The sequence below is a fragment of the Culex quinquefasciatus genome, chromosome 3 (genome assembly GCF_015732765.1).
Source record: "Culex quinquefasciatus strain JHB chromosome 3, VPISU_Cqui_1.0_pri_paternal, whole genome shotgun sequence".
Classification (NCBI taxonomy): Eukaryota; Metazoa; Arthropoda; class Insecta; order Diptera; family Culicidae; genus Culex; species Culex quinquefasciatus.
In genome coordinates, this window is record NC_051863.1 from 105,752,768 (window position 1) to 105,774,859 (window position 22,092).

The window sequence follows — 22,092 nt, forward strand, 5'->3', positions numbered from 1 at the left end:
GATTTTGAGTTAAGTTTGTATTGGTAATGTTCTCTATTATTTCAGCGATCATATTCTCTAGGTCTCTAAAGTATTAACCAAGGTCAGTAAATCTTCGTGATATCACAAAACGCATACAAGGTATTCATCAAATTTAAGTCTTTCGTTAAATTTGGCATATTATGTGTAATCACGTTTATCACATGTTTTACCAAATTTTATACAGAAGTCAATACATTCTTTTTTTAATGTTTTGTTTGCAAAATATGTTTGAAGCAACAATAACATGCAAAAGTCTTGTAATAAAATGATGATTTTCATAGGGATGATGGTTTAATAACAATAAGAAATATAAATCAACGTTGATTCAACAATTAAAACCATTCCCATTTTTAACTGTCCACTTTACAGCGCCCTTCCTCTCCACAGAATCCCAAGTTGGCTAATATCCGCTTGTTAGGCGCAGATCCACCGGGATAGATGGTGTAAAAAGGGTCGACCCAATGAAATGGTGGGCTGGCGCCGAATCGCGTTTAAATCTTCTCGCAAAACTATTTCCTTTGGCGATTCTGAGTCGAAAAGGACACAACCGCGCAGCAGCAGCAGATCTGCACATGCAAATTTATTACCGCCTCCTGTAGGCGTTGTTTTCTTCCCTTCTTCTCTGAAAAGCAATCAATTTCTCCACCTTGACCGTTGGTTCGCACTGACCAGGTAGTAGAATCGGGGCGTCACACAACTCTTCTCTTCCTTACTATCCAGATCTAAATATGTGGATTAATGTGCCTTCCGTCGTTTTCAGAAGTGCGCGGTGTATTAATTTCGCTCTATTTATTATCGACGTGCTTGCTCCACACGTGCGTCCTTCCGTTCCATCGCAATCGTGATCCATTCGACGGGGAGGCAATTTATAATTTATCTTCGAAACGCCCCCGAAGTCATGGCACCATCTCTATAGACAAAACCGGCGGCCACACGTCACTTTGGCCTTCCTGCGAGGAGGAATTCGACCAGGAAGAACGGTCTAAAACTGTGCTCCTCCTAAAATCTTTGCTATAAATTACAGTTTTTCAATTTGAGGAAGTCCATAATTGATACCTCATAAATTGAATTGGTTTATTATTAGCGCGATTATTTATGGACTTTTACTTCAACGGAACAGCTTCTTGTGCCCTCCCACACAAAAAGGGTCAAACTGCGAACTCAGCAACACAGACAGTGCAAAAGTTCAATGAATGGTGGTAATTGACGGATTCGTTTTAAGACTGGGTGAACCTTTGAACTCACCTGATTGGCAGGTTTATGTTGCTTAAAAGGGGCTGCCGTAATGTTGAACAATGAATCATGTGTTCAGAACGAGACAATGAGATACAAAAGAGCTGCTTTTAAATCATGCTGACCCATTGATTCTTTTTACTCTCGTTACAGATGATATGGTGCCAAATCAGAACATCTTCACGCCGTGTGTGGCTTTCCGCGTTGTGGGAACTCCGATCAAATATGTCACCAGTAAGTATTTTAAATTTTGACTATATGATGTAAAAGACTAAACAAATCTATTCATAAGCTGCACAAAGTGATGCAAATCCGGAGTTTTTTCAGACCGTCAAATAAACTTTTTTTTTTGCAATTTCAAAAACTGCCAGAAAGCGAAAAAAAATCTTGAAATATTAAAATTTACTATCTGGGTAATTCTCCGCCAACTCACACAGCAGTCGCCCCGACCCCTCTTCGATTTGCGTGAAATTTTGTCCTAAGGGGTAACTTTTGTCCCTGATAACGAATCCGAGGTCCGTTTTTTGATATCTCGTGACGGAAGTGCGGTACGACCCCTTCCATTTTTGAACATGCGAAAAAAGAGGTGTTTTTCAATAATTTTCAGCCTGAAACGGTGATGAGATCGAAATTTGGTGTCAAAGACGCATTTATGTAAAATTAGACGCCCGATTTGATGGCGTACTCAGAATTCCGAATAAACGTATTTTTCATCGAAAAAAACACTAAAAAGTTTTAAAAATTCTCCCATTTTTTTTTTTGAACATGTCATTTTAAGGAAAGTTTAATGTTCTTTTCGAATCTACCCAGAAGAGTCATTTTTTCATTTAGAACAAAATTTTTCATTTTAAAATTTCGTGTTTTTTCTAACTTTGCAGGGTTATTTTTTAGAGTGTAACAATGTTCTACAAAGTTCTGAGTACGCCATCAAATCGGGCGTCTAATTTTACATTAATGTCTCTTTGACACCAAATTTCTATCTCATCACCGTTTGAGGCTGCAAATTATTGAAAACACCTCTTTTTTCGCATGTTAAAAAATGGAAGGGGTCGTACAGCCCCTCCGTCACGAGATATCAAAAAACGGACCTCGGATTCGTGATCAGGGACAAAAGTTACCCCTTAGGACAAAGTTTCACGCAAATCGAAGAGGGGTCGGGGCAACTTTTCCCGATTTCGTGCGAGTTGGTAGAGAATTACCCATTTATTAAAAAAAAAGTTTTTGCAACAAGAATCAATTTTTCAGCACAAGTCAGTGAGGTTTATCAAAATGTATAAATACGACGAAGACTGAAAAAAATTACAACGCAGCGATTGTCATGGAACGTGGAAAGATATATTTGTACAGATAATAGGGTGGTCCAAATCCGGGCTTCCTCGGAGCCAACCCCTGAAATCAACGATTGGCCCATAACTAGGCTAAATTCTTAATTTGAGCTCATTCTGATCACGGGAACTCCTCCTTCTAATACAGGGGTGCTCATAATTTTTGAATGGCTGGTCAAATGTGAGTGTGGAAAAAAATACAATATTTTCAACAAAACTATACAAAATTAAAATCATATTTATATATTACTACACTGTGCATGGCTCAACAAACATTGAAAACAGGTAAGGCAGCAGCTAAAATCTTTATTAGAAGTCTATAATTAACAGTCTGTTCAAGGTCGAGGGGTGGTGGTTGGCCATTTTGTGGGTGAATGCTGAAACAAACATATTTTCACAAATATCACGAAAATGATTTAATTTTTTATTTAATTCAATACACTTATATTTTTCTTAAAATTAAAACACAAACTTTGATAAAATGGTACAATTTAATTTTAAATGTCCAACTATAACAATAAACCGTTGCCAAAGGTTTTTTCAACAGTTATTGCTCAAATTTCAATAATATTTAAATAAATTTTGTTCTGTCATCAGATGTTGGTCACTCAAACCAAATGTTATGAGTTATAATCCCGAGACTGGAGGTTTTTTAGTGCAAATTAAGTTTGAGCCTCAGCCCATAAAAATTAAATAATTTGGAAAGCCTATATTTTTACTATCTATAACATTTTCTACTTGAATTATATTTGAACGTTTTATAACTTCCTTCTAGAAATGTTCGATAAAATTTTTGACGAAATTACTCATTTAAATCGCCTTTAAGCTTTATCCGAAGTGAAATTTTTGCCAGGTCTTCGGATAATCCAGTCTGGACTGTAATATACTTTTACACAAAATGTTTATTTCATGTAATTAAGATCAGAGCACAGGTACATTTTTTGTTTTATTCTATCAAAAAATAAAAAAAAGGTTCTCAATAAAGCTTAAATAAAACTTTAGCTTCAATTATGGGTCAAAGGAATAATCCACATATATTTTTTGAAATACTTTGAATGATATTCACATTTTTTGTTGATTAGGCAAACAGGATTCTTTATTTTAACTAAAAGTCAATACTTCATACTAAAAAAAACCTTCCATAAGAGTCCTAAAAATTAATCACAGGACGGTAAACCTATCATTAGCCCACTAATGCAAGCCACGGAAAGTTTCGATCAATTCATTTCCCCGAAGACACTGCATTCGCAATAGGGGAAGGTGGGGCAAGACGACCATATGGGGCAAGAGGAACAATCGCTCGTACGGCCGTAATGTTTACAATTTTGATTATTTCTAGTATGAGGAATTGTTGCTAGCAATGCAATTAGCTGATTCTACTACCACATAACCGCCAAAACGACGTAAACGCCACGGAGCATAAGATTTAATGAAGTTTTTTCAAAACCTTTGTTTTCTTATAATATTTGGAAAGTTCAAAATAAGGCTTTGGGTTCGTTTTAAGGCTCATTTTATCAAAATGCAATTTTTCCTAGATCAGTAGTGTCCCTACCAATGACTTGCACCTATTATAAAGTATGATTTAACTTTTGGTTATATTTGTTGAGAGCTTTTAAAAAATCTTGTTCAGGTGGGGCAAGTGTACCATATGGATTTTTAGTATGGAAAAAAATACGAATTGCTGCAACAACATATTTGATTGGGAAATAAATACATAAACGTACTTAATAACTAATAAACAATTGTTAAAAAAAATGTCCATGCAAAATATAGTGATATTATGAAAATTTCCTTTTTTTCATTTAAGTAATAATCTTTTTCGTAAAAACGATCAAATTTTTAATAAAATAAATTATTTAATCTAAAAATTGAAGAAACGTTTCAAATACATCCTAATCTGGTGTATCTAAGTGTTAACAGTTCAATTGATAGCAAATTAACATGTTGTTTCATGCATTGTTCCTCTTGCCCCAACGGGTTGTTCGTCTTGCCCCACTAGTTGAGTAGAACATACGGAAAATAAAAAAAATAAAATCATTTTTTTGCATTAAAAAACAGGATTTTTTGAAAACTTGTTCTATAAAAGTCTTAGTCAAGACCTGGAATAAGATGATTATTTTAAAATCCGACAGATTTTTAACATTTTTAATGGGTTACAACGATCATTTCCTTAGCTTGTCACACTTGCCCCACTTTCCCCTACTCCTCCGTACGAAGTTTGGCGGAAATGACTGCGAGTCTGGGTGGTCAAAGTGGGTTTGAAGAGGCGCTAAAAGGAAGCGAAAATACAATGAATGTGTTTGATGTTTAGCCTGAAACCAGCGTGGGTTGGAGATGATGATGATGCCCAACGCATAAATTGAATCAATATTTCCATTTCCAAACCACGACGACGACGACCATGGGATCTATTCCGGTTAAACAAAAGTAGCATCACTGACTGGCAGTGGCAGACAGGCTGGCAGGCAGATGAGCTGATGAGGCGGGAAAATAAGTAAGTCGATTGAGGGTAAGATGCTCTGAAAGCTCAGCTCATCGTTTTGTGGTAGATGCGGAAATGGCAAAGCATAAAAATCCTCTTCCTAACTTACTTAATAACTATGTAAAACATAACAATAAATATTGAAAACAAATAGGTAAAACCATTAAAACATCGTAAAGAAGAAGAAGAAACGTGGAGCATGCTGGAGGTGAGAAGAAGCAGTTTAAGCCACATGTTTGTATTAGACGCTAGCATCACTGCTGTAGATGGAGATGGCATCGTGTGTGGGGTTTTTAATTGTGAAATGATCGTTGGATTTTTTTATGCTTTTTGGTGTAAAAATAAACAGTAAACTTTTAAAATTCGATGTTAATTGCAAACATGTGCATATGATGTGGTATGAGCCATCATGGGTGGGACTTAATTATCCACGGATAGACTTTCAATGAATGATCCAGAGAAGATTATTTGAGGGCAAATTTGTTGCGCAATAGTTGTAAATGAGTTATTGATGTAATGCCATTGTGTTCTACTGGCTCAGTTCTGTTATTTTTTTCAAAAGCTTGGTTGTTGTTTATATAGTCATGGCCAAATCAACAGAATTTTTCTAAATCATAAAATTCTCTCAACCATCCAATAGATTGTAATCTTTCGTTCTAGAGAAAATAATAGCGTGATATAACTGGCACATTTTAAACCGTAACCATGTTGGAACGCGACCATCTTCAAAGCCTTTTATTGAGAAACATCGCTGATAGTGCCAATTTTTTTACGGTCAGGAACATTTCTAGAAAAACGGAAAGAAGAACGTGTTAAGGAAAATTACACTGACCTACAAAAATTTACAAAAATTTACAAGAATGACGCTGCGCAATTTTGCTGGAATTTCAAGACAGGGAACAACTTTGACGAAGAGTGCAAAAAGGTTTATAAAATAATGCCATTCGGCCCTTTCTCTAAATATTTTCAAAAACTAACAAAAAGTACACGTATTTCTGGGGACCCTTTAGTTCATACTTCCCCTTAAGTTAAGCCTGAGCAGCAACATTTTGTGGACAGTTGTAGTTCTGTGTTAATATTCGAAAATCTGTGCTTTTGCCAAGGAATAAGGAAACGCCGTATATTTCCATCGCGCACCTTATGTTGGCATATCAGCACTTTAACGTACACAGAAAAAAAAAATTAGGAAGGTTGAAAATTTGTTTGGTTGAATATTTCTTCTTTTTTGGGTAATTTCACCTTGAAAAAATATGTAAAAGTGTTAACCTGATATAAATTCACCAGTTTCTGATGTGATATTATACATTTTTTTGACACAAAATCTGTCACCCTTCCCTGATGAATATTACCATCTTTTTTCTGTGTATCGGCGTATAGTTTAACGGATGGCAAGGCAAGCAAGTTTCTATCAAAGCATGGTTGACATGGTGTTTTCAGCAAAATTAGCCATTTTTGAACTTTTTTGACAAAAAGTGACTTTCCCAAAAATATTAAAAATAAACTTTGAATAAAAATCAAAAAATCAAATTTGAAAATTATTTAAAATTTGTTTTTGATTTAAATCACCATTTTCATGTAAAAACCAATTGAATGTATGTTTAAGGTAAAAACATGTTCTTGTGTTTTTTTTTTGCAACAAATTGAAACTGGCGATATCTTGGCAACTATTGGTCTGATCATAGGTTTGATGTACAATCTTCAAATAAATTATTGTGAGTTTTCAACCTATTGAATAAAAATACTAAATACCAATGTGGACCTAGTTTTGCAGAGCACTAAAAAGCTTCACATATGGAAAAAGATACAAACAAACCCAATTGTAGTCAGGCTGACAATTCTACACGGAGACACGTTTTTGAAAAACGTACCATGGAATTTGAACACTTTGTTCGTGGTTCCCATTTTCATGAAAGCTTGTTCACGATTTTTGGAACTCTTATTTCTCGGTGTACAAACAAATGCAGGCAAACTGCCAAACTGTCATAGAGTTTGTTTGTTTGCGAGTTTGTTCGTTTGTTTGCTATGTAGTCTAATAGCTCCTTCAGTTGACGTTCCTTTTTTCTATTTGTAAATAGTTTTAAATTAAAATTGAAAAGTTACAAAAACTTCTCTTCAAATATGATTTATATGTAGGTTCACTTCCAGAATCAATAAAAAAAAACAAATTATGTTATCGAAAACTGGTCACCCGTCTGTTCAACATCTACACGCTAGTTGTAATAACTCCATTTACGACGGAAGGGCTGCTGATGCTGCAGTATAAATTACACGGGATGCAACAAGTGATACACTATCATAACTCATACTTCCCCATTCCGCCTAATGGAGGAGAAAGTTGCGAGGCTCTTCCAAAGTGATGGTCAGCGAAGATGATGATGATGTCGACGAGGGCCACTTTTGTTGCGTAACATCCAAACTTGTAACAGCCGACCTAGCAGCCCCAGCAGCGCGATAATAATTTCCTAATGAAAATTCATGAAAAAATAAGAGTTGCGCGGTCAGCGGAGGGTGCACTGGGAAACTGTAATAAAGTTTCACACCTCTGGGCTGGGTCCGACGGCGGGCGAGGTCACTTTTGTTTTCGGTTGGCCCCGATGTCGGCATCGCTCGGTGTAATGCTGAGAGACCCCGCGGTGGTGGCGGCACTGACTATGTAACTCGAGTTGATAAGAGGGTGGTTTACTATGTGACTGGCAGGGAAGGCTAAAAGCAGCTAGATGACTTCGGCGTGTTTGTGTAAGAAAACACTTGAATTGTGCAATACATTGATGCATTGAGATTGAAAAAAAAAGATTTTATAAAAAATAGCTAAAAGCAAAAAAACATAAATGACAACTGGAAAATAAAAGAATATACGAAACATTTTAACATAAAAAAAGAACATTATCATGACAACAACACACAAGAACATATCAGCCGGACAACATATAAACAAGACGACATAACGAAAGAATAGAACAACAACAAAATAAAAAAAGGAATCAACAGAACTAAGAATCACGATATAAAAACAAAATAAAAACGTTACTTAATCCACCCTAAGCTGGTTGAAGCCTTCCTCACATTGATCAATCAAAAAAACTAACATCTTAGATCTTCTACCTTTTGGGGTGTCGGTCTTCCGATTACCCATCTGATAAGTGTTAAATTAACATTTAAGTGCTCATAACTTTTGATAGGGTTGTCAGATCTTCAATCTTTTGTACACGTTGGAAAGGGACCATTCACAAACCACGTGGATACTTTTTTGGATTTCTCAACCTCCCCACCCCTCGTGGACAATTGTCCATACAAAAAAAATATTATTTTGTATGGAGCGTGGACAATCCAAACCCCCACCACCCCCTCCCCCTCTCAAAGTGTCCACGTGGTTTATGGATAGTCCCAAAGGTCTTTTGGTTGGTCTTTTGGTGGGTCGCATGACAGATCCGGACAACGGTTTCATCACAATATCTGAGATTCGGTCTTGAAAATTATTTAAATAACTCTTAAGTACTTATGAATTTTAATAGGTTTGTCAGATTTCAATGTTTTAAACTCGTTTAAAAGGTCTTTTCAATACATTTCTTAAAATGTATAACATGACAAAAAACACGCTTTTTACAATCTTCCGGACTTATTTAGCATAACTTTTGAAGTACTTGAAAAAACTTCATAATATTCACTAAGGTCCTACAGTCTACAAATTGTAACATCAAAAAACAAAAAAATACCTACTAACAATGTAACTGTAAACAATGCAAATCAAACAAGTTGTGATTGCAGCTGTTGTTGAAACAAATCCGTCATCACACCACAAAGCACTAACAAGACGAATAAAGCCACGTGACTTAAACGATCGGTAGTAAAAGTGCTGTCTTTCCCCACTTAAGAATGAATTATCATGGGAAAAAATTGTAAGAAGAAAAAAACCCTCATCTTTCGTCTCGTGGCATCTTGTTTTGGTTTTGTTTTGATTTCGTTTCGCAGCGGCATCATTCGATCCGAGTCTCTCACGTGCAATTAGCATAATCATAACTCAGGCGGCCAGACCCGGAGAGGAAGACGACGCGACGTCGGCGGCAACCATTCAAGGGATTAGCAGGTAAGGTAACAAGGCCGTATTATGTCTGGCGTTTAATCTTCCCACTGGGTGGGATTTGAGAAATTATGAAAGCATTTTTCCATTGATTTTTCCGACGAGACCGTGCAAGAGGAGGAGAGATGAAAGTGAAATTTTGCTCGGGGATCGATGACATTTTTACGCTGGGAAATTTGTACGTATCTTTTTGATCAAAGTCTCAAATCAAAGCCAAATATGTTGTTGTTTCTGAACATAAAAAAGAGGAAAGAAGGATTGTTCTTACAAAAATGAAGTAATTAATTATTAGCTCATTGAAAATTCACATTGCCAAACCTGAAAAAGTAATCATGACCAGTTCATAAATAAGTTTTATTTTTCGAATATTAATTTTCACCAATAAATTTTTAACTACCAACCAAAAACTCTACCGAAGCAGGCTTGGTCTGTACTAACTTCAGGGAGACGACTCTTACATCTTGATAGACATAACTAGGCTTAGTTGTCACGCTCGAAAATTGCAAATTTCACGGGGACCTCAATTTCAAAACACAAAATTTCACGCAAATTTCGCGGAACGTGAAAAATGTTTAAATAACTCTGAAAATCTTATGTTTAAATCACAGAGACTGCTTTTTATGCTTCATTATATATTTTTTAAATAAACTAAAAACTATTTCAATAATTTTGAACCTGACACAAAAAAAAATCTCCTAATTTTCCAAAAAGATTCCTCCTGGTTTATGGGTGGGCTCTATATATAATATATATTTTAAAACAAAGTGTAGGGCATGCGTATTCTCATTTATTGAACTGTTGTTTTAATATTCGACTAATAAAGCTATTAAGTTATCGCTGATTTGCTTCATTTTATTCAATTTCATATCAAAGCAAAATTTGACAATTTTGTCCAGCCAAAATGGGTTGAATAATTTGTATTTTTTGCAACATTTAGCAAATTAATTTTTTTTTTAAAGGTTTTCATCACCCAATTCCAAATTAATTTTTTTTTTAAATTCAGCAAAATTAATACAAAAACAAAAACAAGTACTATTGTTTAACTTTCACAGGAATCATCCACCTAAATAATCAAATATCGTTAAAATAAAACAGGACTCAGAAAAATCTGATTTTGCCTTCCTCACTGAGGTAAGGCTATAATCCTGCTCTAAAAATGAACTTTTTATTAAAAGCTCGAAGACCCACCTTCATTTATACATATCGACTCAGAATCGAAAACTGAACAAATGTCTGTGTGTGTGTGTATGTATGTATGTGTTCAAAAATCTTGCCAAGTTTTCTCAGCACTGGCTAAACCGATTTTGATCGAACCAGTTGCATTCGACTTGGTTTAGGGTCCCATACATCGCTATTGAATTGTTTGAAGTTTCGATAAGTAGTTCAAAAGTTATGTATAAAAATGTGTTTTCACATATATCCGGATCTCAATTATATGCATGTAAACGATGTCCGGATCCATCATCCGACCCATCGTTGGTTAGGTAATTGAGAAACCTTTCCAACGAGTCCACAACATTGAAGATCTGGCAACCCTGTCTCGAGTTATGACCACTTAAGTGATATTTATGTGCTTTTTTGAAGCCGGATCTCACTTAAATGCATGTAAACGATGTCCGGATCCATCATCCAACCCATCATTGGTTAGGTAATCGAGAGATCTTTCCAACGAGTCCACATAATTGAAGATCTGGCAACCCTGCCTCGAGTTATGACCACTTAAGTGATATTTATGTACTTTTTTGAAGCCGGATCTCACTTAAATGTATGTAAACGATGTCCGGAACCATCATCCGACCCATCGTTGGTTAGGTAATCAAGAGACCTTTCCAACGAGTCCACATAATAGAAAATCTGGCAACCCTGTCTCGAGTTATGACAAGTTAAGTTATATCTGTGTACTTATTTTTCTGGACCTAAAAAAATAGCTGAAATATGTGTCCAAACCACTCATATTACCCATTGTTGGTAAAAAGTGAGGAAGGCATCAACCACACAGGTGGATTAAGTTAGTTTTTTTTTTAAGTTGGTTTTAAAGATAAAAAATACCCTTCATTTTAATTTGTATAAAACAAAGCTTGATTACCTTTAAAACAAAACAGCAGTTAAGCAATTCTCTACAAAAACCGGAAATGGATTTTATTTGTATTTTTTGATTTGGCTCAAACTTTGTGGGGGCAACTCTCTACGAAATCGACCGATTTCGACCATTTTTATTTCTTGTATTTTTTTATTTGACTCAAACTTTGTGGGGGCCTTCCCTATGACCAAATAAGCTATTTTGTGTCATTGGTTCACCCATACAAGTCTCCATACAATTTTGGCTGCTGTCCATACAAAAATGGTATGTAAATTTTCAAACAGCTGTAACTTTTGAGTGAATTTTCTGATCAATTTGGTGTCTTCGGCAAAGTTGTAGGTATTGTTGAGGACTTTTGAGAAAAAAATAGGTACACGGAAAAAAATTGCAGATTTTTTATCAACTTTTTTTTCACTAAAACTCAATTTCCCAAAATACGTATTTTTATATGTTTTAGGGGACAAAATCCGCAACTTTTGAGCCATAGAGAAACATGGTCAAAAATCTGCCGCCGAGTTATGAATTTTTGAAAAAATAGTGATTTTTGGAAAAATCGAAGTTTTATGCAAAAACAAGTTTGACATTACTTTTTAATGCAAAATTGAATTTGCAATCGAAAAGTACTTTACAGATTTTTTGATAAAGGGCTCCGTTTTCAAGATATAGCCACCGAAAGTTTGATTTTAGCGAAATATTTGCAGTTTTTCAATTTTAAAAAATAGTGACCTATGTGACCATTTCAAAAAATATTATTTTTTTTTAAATTTGCTATAAAATTGTCTAAGAGACATTGAAAATTGGACCTTTGGTTGCTGAAATACAGCGGCTTAAAGAAAAAGAAACACGAAAATTGAAGTTTTCTAAGTCTCACCCAATCAGCCCACCATTTTCTAATGACGATATCTCAGCAATTAATGGTCCGATTTTCAATGTTAATACATGAAACATTCGTGAAATTTTCCGATCTTTTGGAAAAAAATATTTTGAAATTTTTTAAATCAAGACTTGCATTTTAAATGGGCGTAATATTCAATATTTGGCCCTTTTAAAATGTTAGTTTCGATTTAAAAAAATTCAAAATATTTTTTTCGAATAGATCGGAAAATTTCACGAATATTTCAAATATTAACATTGAAAATCAGACCATTAATTGCTGAGATAACTTAGTTAGTTTCTAAAAAAAGTTAAAAATTTGAGCAATTTTTCAAATGGATCATATCAAGCTTTTCAATTGTAACCAAATAAAATTTACTTTAATAGTCCTGGTGCCCGTGCTACTGCTCAAAGTAGAATTAGAAATAAACAACTGTTTGAAGCGAGCGGTAGTACGGGCGCACCGAAGTCGTAAGCATATTGTGTATTTGTGAAACTATCTGTAATTAACTAATAAATAATTTTAGTTTGTAACGTGCGCAAATTTGGAGTTTTTCTTCGCTTCGCCGTTCACGAAACCGGTGCCCGGATCTGCCTGTCAATCGCCGTTCGCAACAATGTCATTATTTTGAAAAAAAAAATGCGAAAATTGATAAAGTTCACGAATTTCACGCCGTCCACGAAATCGATTCCATTTCACCATTGACGTAGTAACATGATCCGTTTTGCAAAAAAAAATCACGAATCGTTCTGAACATTTGACGGTCGGCTCTACATACAAAATAAGCCGAAATTTCAGCCAAGCCATGCCGAGGATTTCATCGGCCTACGGGTTTTAAGTTTTTTGTCATTGTAAAAAAAAACCGGTTTCAAGATCTCCGGTGGCCACATCCGTAACCGCATTGAGAAATCAGTTTAAACTGGTCATGCAACATATAGAACTTCTGGAATTTGAATAGAGAGTGTCTCTAGTGCAATTTCGTCTCCTGGACAGGAGGCGGTTCTATGGCCTTCGCAGCGGGCTTGGTGGTGGCTTTTGTTAAATCGGTATCCCTAGCATCCGTTGGTCCGGGTGTGGGCTCGTATAGCGGGTGCAAGTGCCGCCAATTCACCAACGAGGGACACATCGACCCGACAAAGCCATCACCAGCAACAGTGCGTTCATCCGACCCGGTACGGAGACCGAGGATTGCCATGCCTGCTGCGAAGGCCACGGAACCACTACATCCGGCGGAATTCCAACATTATGTTCTTAACCTTAATAAATTGACAGCAATGGAAGTGGAAATCAACACGGTTGCTGCGATGAATCTGAAAACGCGATACGCGCAATAAATATAAAAATCGAAAAATGTCGTAAAAAAATTCGAATATTCAATTTTCAATTTAAGTAGGCGTCAAAAGTAAGCGTCCCTGATGAAAATCTCACCAAAATCTGAGCATTTATTAGAAATTTGTTTACGCGTTTATTATCTCAACATTAAATTAGGTAAACTATATTTCATAGTTTTAAGCAGAAAACAAAACAAATTATAATTCAATGATATTTTTGATATTTTGATTTTTTTCGAACCATTTTAATAACAGTATTCTGTGTTTTCATAACCGTACAAAATGCTCAATTCTTTGCTTCTCTGGTGTATTAGTGTACTGTTTACAATTTTTGCTTTTATTGAAATAATTCCCTTAGAATGAAGTACGTTCGTGATTTCAATAGGGGAAAGTGGGGCAAGTGTAACAAGCTAAGGAAATCCTCGTTAAAACCCATTAAAACGTTAAAACATCTGTCGGATTTTTTCATAATCACCTTATTTCAGGTCTTGACTAAGACTTTGACAGAACAAATTTTGAAAAAATCCTGTTTTTCAATGTTAAAAATTGATTTTAAAATTTCTGATTTTCCGTACGTTCTACTCAACTAGTGGGGCAAGACGAACAACCCGTTGGGGCAAGAGGAACGATGCATGAAACAACATGTTAATTTGCTAACAAGTGAACTGCTATCACTTTGAAACATCAGATTAGAATGTATTTAAAACGTTTCTTTCACTTTTAGGTTTAATAATAATATTTTACTAAAAATTTGATCGTTTTTACGAAAACAAATTATTGCTTAGATGATAAATAGTAAATTTTCATAGTATCACTTTATTTTGTAGGAACTTTATTCTAAACAATTGTTTATCAGTTTTTAAGAACTTTTTTGTATTTATTTCCCAATAAAATATGTTGTTGCAGAAATTCGTATTTTTCCATACTAAAAATCCATATGGTACACTTGCCCCACCTGAACAAGATTTCTAAAAGCTCTCAACAAAAAAACCAAAAGTTAAATCATACTTTCTAATAAGTGCAAATCATTGGTTGGAACACTACTGATCTAGGAAAAATAGGATTTTGATAAAATGAGCCTTAAAACGAACCGTAAGCCTTATTTTGTACTTTCCAAATATTATAAGAAAACAAAGGTTTTTAAAAAACTTCATTAAATCTTATGCTCCGTGGCGTTTACGTCGTTTTGGCGGTTATGTGGTAGTAGAATTAGTTAATTGCACTGCTAGCAACAATTCCTCATACTGGAAATAATCAAAATTGTAAAAATTACGGCCGTACGAGCGATTGTTCCTCTTGCCCCATATGGTCGTCTTGCCCCACCTTCCCCTAATGAAACTTTGAGCATCGTTTGCCGAACTGTTTTAACATATAAAGCTAAATTTAAGCCAGATTTGATACTTTAAATTGAATTTAATTTTTAAAATTGGCTGGAGTTTTTAGACCTGTTTTATATTTTTCTGATATTATTGATGATTTTTTTTTTTTTTTTGAATAAAAATGGCCGTTACAAAAAATTTTCGTAAATTATGTTTATTGAAATTTATCCATAACATGATTTGGAGGGAACGAAACCAAAACCTATCGAGAATTGCATTCGAAGTATTACATCCTTTTAAAAGTCAATGGTTGTAAACATACTTTTTAACTATCTTGCAATGAGCATTACTAGCGTAACAGTGAATAGTTTAAGCTTGATGGCAAAACTTTTACTCGCACCTGCTGATGAATTCAGTCGAAGCGCATCATAAACTAGAAATGGTAGAAAAGTACAGATCATCAATGTAACTCCAAATGCACACACACATGCTCACAAAAGATTTACATTTTTATGAACACACCTCATTTCACCCCTGCGGCCAAGACGTAGGGATCCACCGTTAATTACGCCCCGCTATTCCCATTGCGCGCGAGCACGCGCAATAGAGAGTGCCGGTGGCCATCAATGATGATGGTCAATGGCGAGTGAGCATTATTGCCCTGCTGCTGCTGCTGCATCCTAATAATGATGGCCGCACGGATCCATTTACAATGGCCGGTTGGTGGCCCATATTGGAAACAGTCTTATTTTAGGACAGAGCAGGATGTTGAGGGAGATGACAGAAGGAATTACAAAGTGCGCTTACTGTGATGGTTAGCACACAGCTAATTAACGTGCGTTCTATGAGTTTTCTATGAGTTTACCTTCAAATTTTCTAACCCTTAGACGTCACCGAGGTGAGCTTCTCGTCGGAAACCCACATCGACCACCAGTCAGGCCTGAGCACCAAGGAGTACGTCGTGATCGCCATCTGCAGCCTCTGCCTGGGCCTGATCTACATCGCGTCGGTTTTTCTCTATATCCACATGAAGAAGCGGAAGCGGACCGGGAGCGACGGGGACGACGATGACGATGCCAACACGATCAAGAATGACTACTCGTCGTACCAGCAGAACGACCAGGTCACCTTCGGCGTCGGGTTGGGCTCGCACCAGGTGAGTCCGTTCGGGGGCCAAACCCGGAACAGCTTCATCGGCCGGGGTGGCGTCGGCGTCGGCAGTCAGCGGCAGAGTGGGGCTGCCGTCGGTACCGTCGGGGCTGGCCACCGGGGCATTTCGACCGCTCTGAATGTGGGACTGCACGCGGAGGAGATGGGCATCGTCAAGAACAACCCGCTGCTCAAGCACTTCCCCAACTTGAGCGACAATTCGGGCTTCATCAGCGACAACTCGAACTCGGTGTCGGAGTTTGAGGACGAGCTCACCGTTGATGGGGATAAGATGGTAAGGAGGATTTGAGGATTCTGGGGATCGCTGGGAACCGCTGAACTAACAATCGTGTATTTCGCTTTACAGATGCAAACAACCGCCAACGTACATCAGCCAAAAAACTACTTAGGGCATACCGACATGGATGGAGGACATCTCCATCCGCAACAGCAGCTCCACCACGGCCGGATGAGCCCGAACGGCCAGGACGGTATGAGCAATGGCCAGAATGGAACCGATACCGAGTGCCTGCCCGAGGAAAATGTGTCCATTGTCGAAGACATCAGCAACGACGAAAAGCTCGAAAGTATGAAGTCTATCGTCAACGGAACCATGCGCCGAAAGCTGTACTTCAATCCGGCCTATTTTGAACCGCACCTGCTGGTGGTACGTGACCTAACCTTAAAAACCCCTAAACATATTAATTCTAACCCCCCATCTCTCCCTTACTTGCAGTCCCCACCGGCAGCCGCGATCGAGTTCTTGAACAAGATCCGCGAGGTCATCACGATCGCCAAGTACAAAATGACCGCCAAGCGGTTCCAGCCCTCGTTGAACATCATCCCCGAGGAGCTGCAGCATGGATCGCACGGGTCAGAGACTTACGCCGCGGCCCAGACGGCTCCTCCAAGTCGGCGCAGCAGTTTGATCAGCTCGCGCAGGGACAGCTCCAAGAAGAGCATCTGCTCGGGCTGTCCCGGGTGCGAAAAGAAGGCCGGTAACTCGGACGTGGTGGTTCCGTCGAGCAATTGTAAGAACTGTGGTGACAAGCAAAACAGCATCCGCAAGTGGTTGGAGGACGTTTCTACGAATCACGGAGAAGCGGTCAATGAAACGGACATGTTGGATGGAGCAAGACCAAATGTGGCCGCAACGGAAAATCCGGAATCGCTCAAGTCGTTGGACGATCGTTCGACTTGCGATTCGCTGCCAATCAATCCGGAAATTAAGAAGCAGCCAAAGTCATTGCGATCTCGCCACGGTAGGGACAGTGACAGCTCGTCCGTTTCGGACAACGAAACGATCATCGCAAACAGTGTCAAGGAGCGATCGGCTCTTGCGCGAGTTCCTTCAAGATCAAAATCCATCCGATCGGACGCGAGTTCGGCTCCGAAGATCGTGTCGCACAGTTTGAAGTCCGACGTGGTTAAGATGACCAAATTCGGCGCCGAGGACGGATCGTTGATGAAGAACAACAGCTTCGTGTACGATCCTTCCCCGAGCCACTCCAAGAATCAGGAGATTTACATGAGAAACATCAACAACTCGCTGGTGAACCTGGATTCCAACAAGATCTACGACAAGCGGGATCTGTACAGCAGTGAGCTGTTCAACAATCCCCAGTTCGAGTCAACTCCAAAGATGCAGCAGCGATCTGCGAACCACCACCATCACCATCAGCAGCAGCAGCATTATCAGCAGGGAAGGAAGCGATCTAACACCCGTCCTGACCCCAGACTCGAAGTGGTGGAACAGTTTGCCAACATGAGTCCCGGAAAGCTGCGGAACCTGAACCACATGCCGGATATGGTCTACGAAGCGCTCGCCATGGATCAGCGGAAAAATTCGTGGCGCAGCCAAGGTGAACCAGTTCCGATCAACGAATACCTGCAGGACAGTGACAGCCGGTTCAGCAGCATCGATCGTACGGAAAAGTATCGAAACGAAAAGTTCTTTCATGACTTTATCAACTCGGACGACAACAACACCCTCGGGAACCGGTCGGGCAAGAACTCCTTCAACAAGTACCAGCCGGACTCGCCGATCTACTCGCGCAAGTCCCCGCACTACTTGATCGTGGACTACGAAACGGACAGTCTCGAGCGGGTCACATCGAAGACCCAGGTGAGCTTCAACACGTCCACAACGACCAGCAGCGATCTAAGCTCGCAACCATCGCCATCGCACAGTACGGCCCTTCCGCTAGAGGAAGAAGTCGAAATCCGGAACGCCATCTACGATCGGGTGGAGGGGTTTAGGAAGGATTCGGACACGATCATAAAGGAACGCGAAATCATCAGCCTGGCCGACGACTACGAAGACCTGCCGATGAACTCGCTGGCAGAAACCGTCATCCAGGTTTCGTCCAAGAAAGGGCCCAAGATCAAGTGCGATACGCCCTTTCAGGGCAGCATCACGATCGAGGTAGAGCACAGTCCCGAAGAGTGCGATCTCTCCACCGACAGTGATCAGTTCGAGCCGGACACGCTCGACCGGAAGCCAAAGAAGCACAGCAACATCGTGGGCAGACACAAGAGCAACGTTTGGGCACAGGACCGTTTAAGTACCAAGGAGACAAACCTAACCTCACTTCCGGCGGATCTCAACAATCACTTTGTGCTAAAAAACTCCCAGTCGTTCCGTGAGACTTCCTTCGGCAGTCTGCGTGAAATTTACGAGTCGAAGAACCTGAAAAACATCAACCACAACCAGATGCGGAGTCTGGAGGAGTTTGACGTGCAATCCGGCAAGCTGCTGACGCTGGAGCTGCGACACTCGAAGCGGCAACGCTCGAACGACAACACTGTGATCGCGCCGAAGCTGATGCCACCGGATTTGATTCCGGCCGACGTGGGATCCGCTGGGATGCACCGGAACCACTACGATCAACCGCGTCAGCAGTTGAAGAAGGTCGAGGACTACGGGATTTCACCGAAGAACTTGGCCTGCTGGAACAACGACAAGTTTACGAAGCAACCGAACGGTCCGGCGCCGAAGCCATCGCTGAGCAACTTGGAGAGCTACGAGTCGACGAATAGTGCGACCGCGGATAGTGACTCCACGCAGTTTACGGGAGTGTCGGACAACGATCAGAACGGAGGCAAGCGGCAGAAGAAGGTCGCCAATTACAGCCAGGTGAACAAGGTAAGCCGCGATCGGTCGGGATCTGTGGAGAAGGAGGCTGGGTTCCGGTTGGTTGGCGGTGATCCAGACGAGTCGAGTGTGCTGAAGAATTACATGTCGTTGGGAGAGCTGAACGAGAGGAACTTTATGGAACAGGTTGACGGCAAGATATACGATGTAACGGGGAAGGCTCAGGTGTCGAACCGGGCCAAGTTCATCGAGGATATCGACAAGATCGAGGTTCTGTCGACGAAGACGCTGTCGAATTATGACTTTCCGTTGAACAAGAATGGTCAAAGCGTCAGTTCGAAGGAAAGCGGCGAAGGTGAGGACAAGCCGAGCTTTGAGGTGAATCCGATTACGACCACTAAGGTTTACCGAGTGGAGATCAACCAGGCAACGAATGGTATGCAGATCGCGATGGGTCTGCGCGATCGCGTGAAAAAGTCGAAAGATATCAAGAACGCGTGGAAGAAGTTCATCGGAATAGCGACTTCACGGTTCAACGGCAAGTCCGGCGATGGTAAGAGTGACTCGGACGGAGAGAAGAACTCGGAATCGTCGGATATCATGGATAAGGACGAAGGGATTTCTTCGCTGATTGACGATGCGAGTGCAGCCTACGAGAGTACGGACAAAATGCATCATCACCATCATCGGCACCATCACCATCACGGGAGGATGGGTGGATCATCAAGCTCGGGACCGCCTTCGACCAGTCGGCAGATCACGGTGATCCGGAGTAACTCCCGATCAAGCGTAAAGGACGACAGTGGGTACATGAGTGCCGACTCGAACGAATCCCGGCTGAACAACAAAAAGCTATACGAACGGTTCAACTTCACCGCCAAGTCGATCGATTCTTCCGAATCCATCCAGGAGGAGAACAAGTACGAGATTTGCGCCATCCCAGAGAACAACGTGATCACGAGCACCGTCAAAAGCAACACCTCAACCTCATCTGACGGCAGTAACAGCGCCCGTTCCGACCGCCAACTGACCCGACCTCGTGCTCCTCCCCCGCCACTCCCACCGCCCAATCCACCACCCCCTCCTCCACCCACCACCACAATTCCGTCCAAAAAGCAACCCTCTCCGCCCCGCACCATCGAAAAGCCCCAGTCGCGACCTCCGCCCCCACCGACCAAACCCGCCCCTCCAAAATCCCTCTCCCCGAGGAGAACTTCCTGTTCAACACGGCGGACGCCATCAGCGTTCGGGTTTACTCCTCGGACGACGAAAACTTTGCCAGCAGCGACAACGCCTCGTGCATCTCGGAAAACGACCAAGAGGAGGAGGAGGAGGACGATGATGGGACGAGCTGCGCCACCGACGACATTTGCGAGTCGGGCGCGGAAAGTGTGGAGACGCACTCGGTGTTTTTCAAAAACATCCGGACGAGGCCGACGGAGGCGTGCAATGTGCGGGCCGCGATGGCGCACTAGAGAAACGGAGTGATTCCCAACGAGCGTGCAATTGAGAAAGGATGCAATATTACATTTGAGTAGAGAATACAAGACTATGAGGAATAGTGCTGTACATTTATAACGTTAAAAAGAAAACAAAACAGATGGAGTTGCAGTACCTAGAAATACTTTATTTAAAATTACACAAATACAGAGATTATTTGTTTAGGATAATCTGTAAGATAAATTTAATTTAATAAATCAACTTGTTGTTTTGTGCAATCAAATAATTTTTGTGCAATTCATAGATTAACTAGCTTCCAAGTATTTGAAATAAGATTCTTAAGTTACAATTAACTTAACTTAACATAAATGAGTTGCTTGTTTTTTTTTAATATCTTATTTTTTACAATTTATCACAAATTTACCTTTCAAATCATTACCTTTACAAGTTTTTCGAAAAATCTTGTTTTTAAACATACAAAAACAAATAAGCACAAAATGCCATTCATGAACATTTTGGTTTTTGAACAGCTATAAGATGACAAAAATCGGTATCCCTTGAACAATTTTGGAAAACAAATTTTTTTTATCTTTCGGGTTAGTTTGCAGGACCAATACCCTTGACGCCTTTTTTAAACAAATCCTTCTTTCAATCGATCGATTTTCGATCAATATATGAATAATCATGATTGAAAATCTTTAATCGCCGGTACTCGTGGTGTAGGGGTAAGCGTTGGTTGCCTCTCACCCAGTCGGCTTGGGTTCGATCCCAGACGGTCCCGGTGGCCTTTTTTCGAGACGAAATTTGTCTGACCACGCCTTCCGTCGGATGGGGAAGTAACCTAAAGGGTTAGGTTGATAGCTCAGTTCAGGTGAAGGAGTCGTCTCCCTGGGTCATGTCTCGGTGGAGTCGCTGGTAGGCAGTTGGACTAACAATCCAAAGGTCGTCAGTTCGAATCCTGGGGTGGATGGAAGCTAAGGTATAAAAAGAGGTTTGCAATTGCCTCATCAATCAAGCTTTCGGGCACCTAGTTTCGAGTAGGAATCTCACAATCGATAACGGCAAGGCAATGCTGTAGAGCGAATAACTTGATCTAAAAAACAAAATGCGTGGACATACCGTACCAAAGGACCCGGACAGATAAATTATTTTTTATTGGAAAAAAAATCGTTTCATGGTGAAATTATGTATACGCCACTGAGATGATTTTGCAGTACAGAAGATTTATGTTTAATGTTTATAATTATTTAAACTATTCAAGACCCATAGTCAAGGAGGTATCGGACTGTGACAAATAAAATAAAGAGCGAAAAAAAATTTAAGTGGTAAAGTTGCAAGCAATGTAAAATTTATGCAGGCTGACGTTTCTGTAAACAAATCTGGAGTTTTTTTTTTAAAAAAAAGGTCCAATAAACCAAATTTCCATTTTTTGCTTTTTGGGTGTTTTTTGATACCCCTGACTCAAGGCGGTTTAAAAAACACCCAAAAAGCAAAAACTGGAAATTTGGTTTGTTGGACCTTTAAAAAAAAACTCCAGAAATGCAAGCAAACAAACATAGCAGGCAAACTGGAAAAAGTTCGAGTTTGTTCGTTTGTTTCTCGTAGTGTAATAGCTCCTTCAGAATCACCCCAATTCAAACTTTATTTTCGGCTTAGATCCGGAAGA

General features: G+C 39.7%; 1 protein-coding gene across 1 annotated transcript in view; it reads left to right on the plus strand.

Moving 5' to 3' along the window:
* Positions 1–20,647, plus strand: part of LOC6030859 — a 142,544-nt gene extending 121,897 nt beyond the window's left edge. The window contains 5 exon segments of the mRNA XM_038264496.1: positions 1,408–1,488; positions 15,631–16,187; positions 16,260–16,559; positions 16,629–20,168; positions 20,171–20,647. Coding sequence (XP_038120424.1) covers positions 1,408–1,488; positions 15,631–16,187; positions 16,260–16,559; positions 16,629–20,168; positions 20,171–20,461 — 4,769 coding nt within the window. The 3' untranslated portion in view covers positions 20,462–20,647.
* The last annotated feature ends 1,445 nt before the right edge of the window (positions 20,648–22,092 follow it).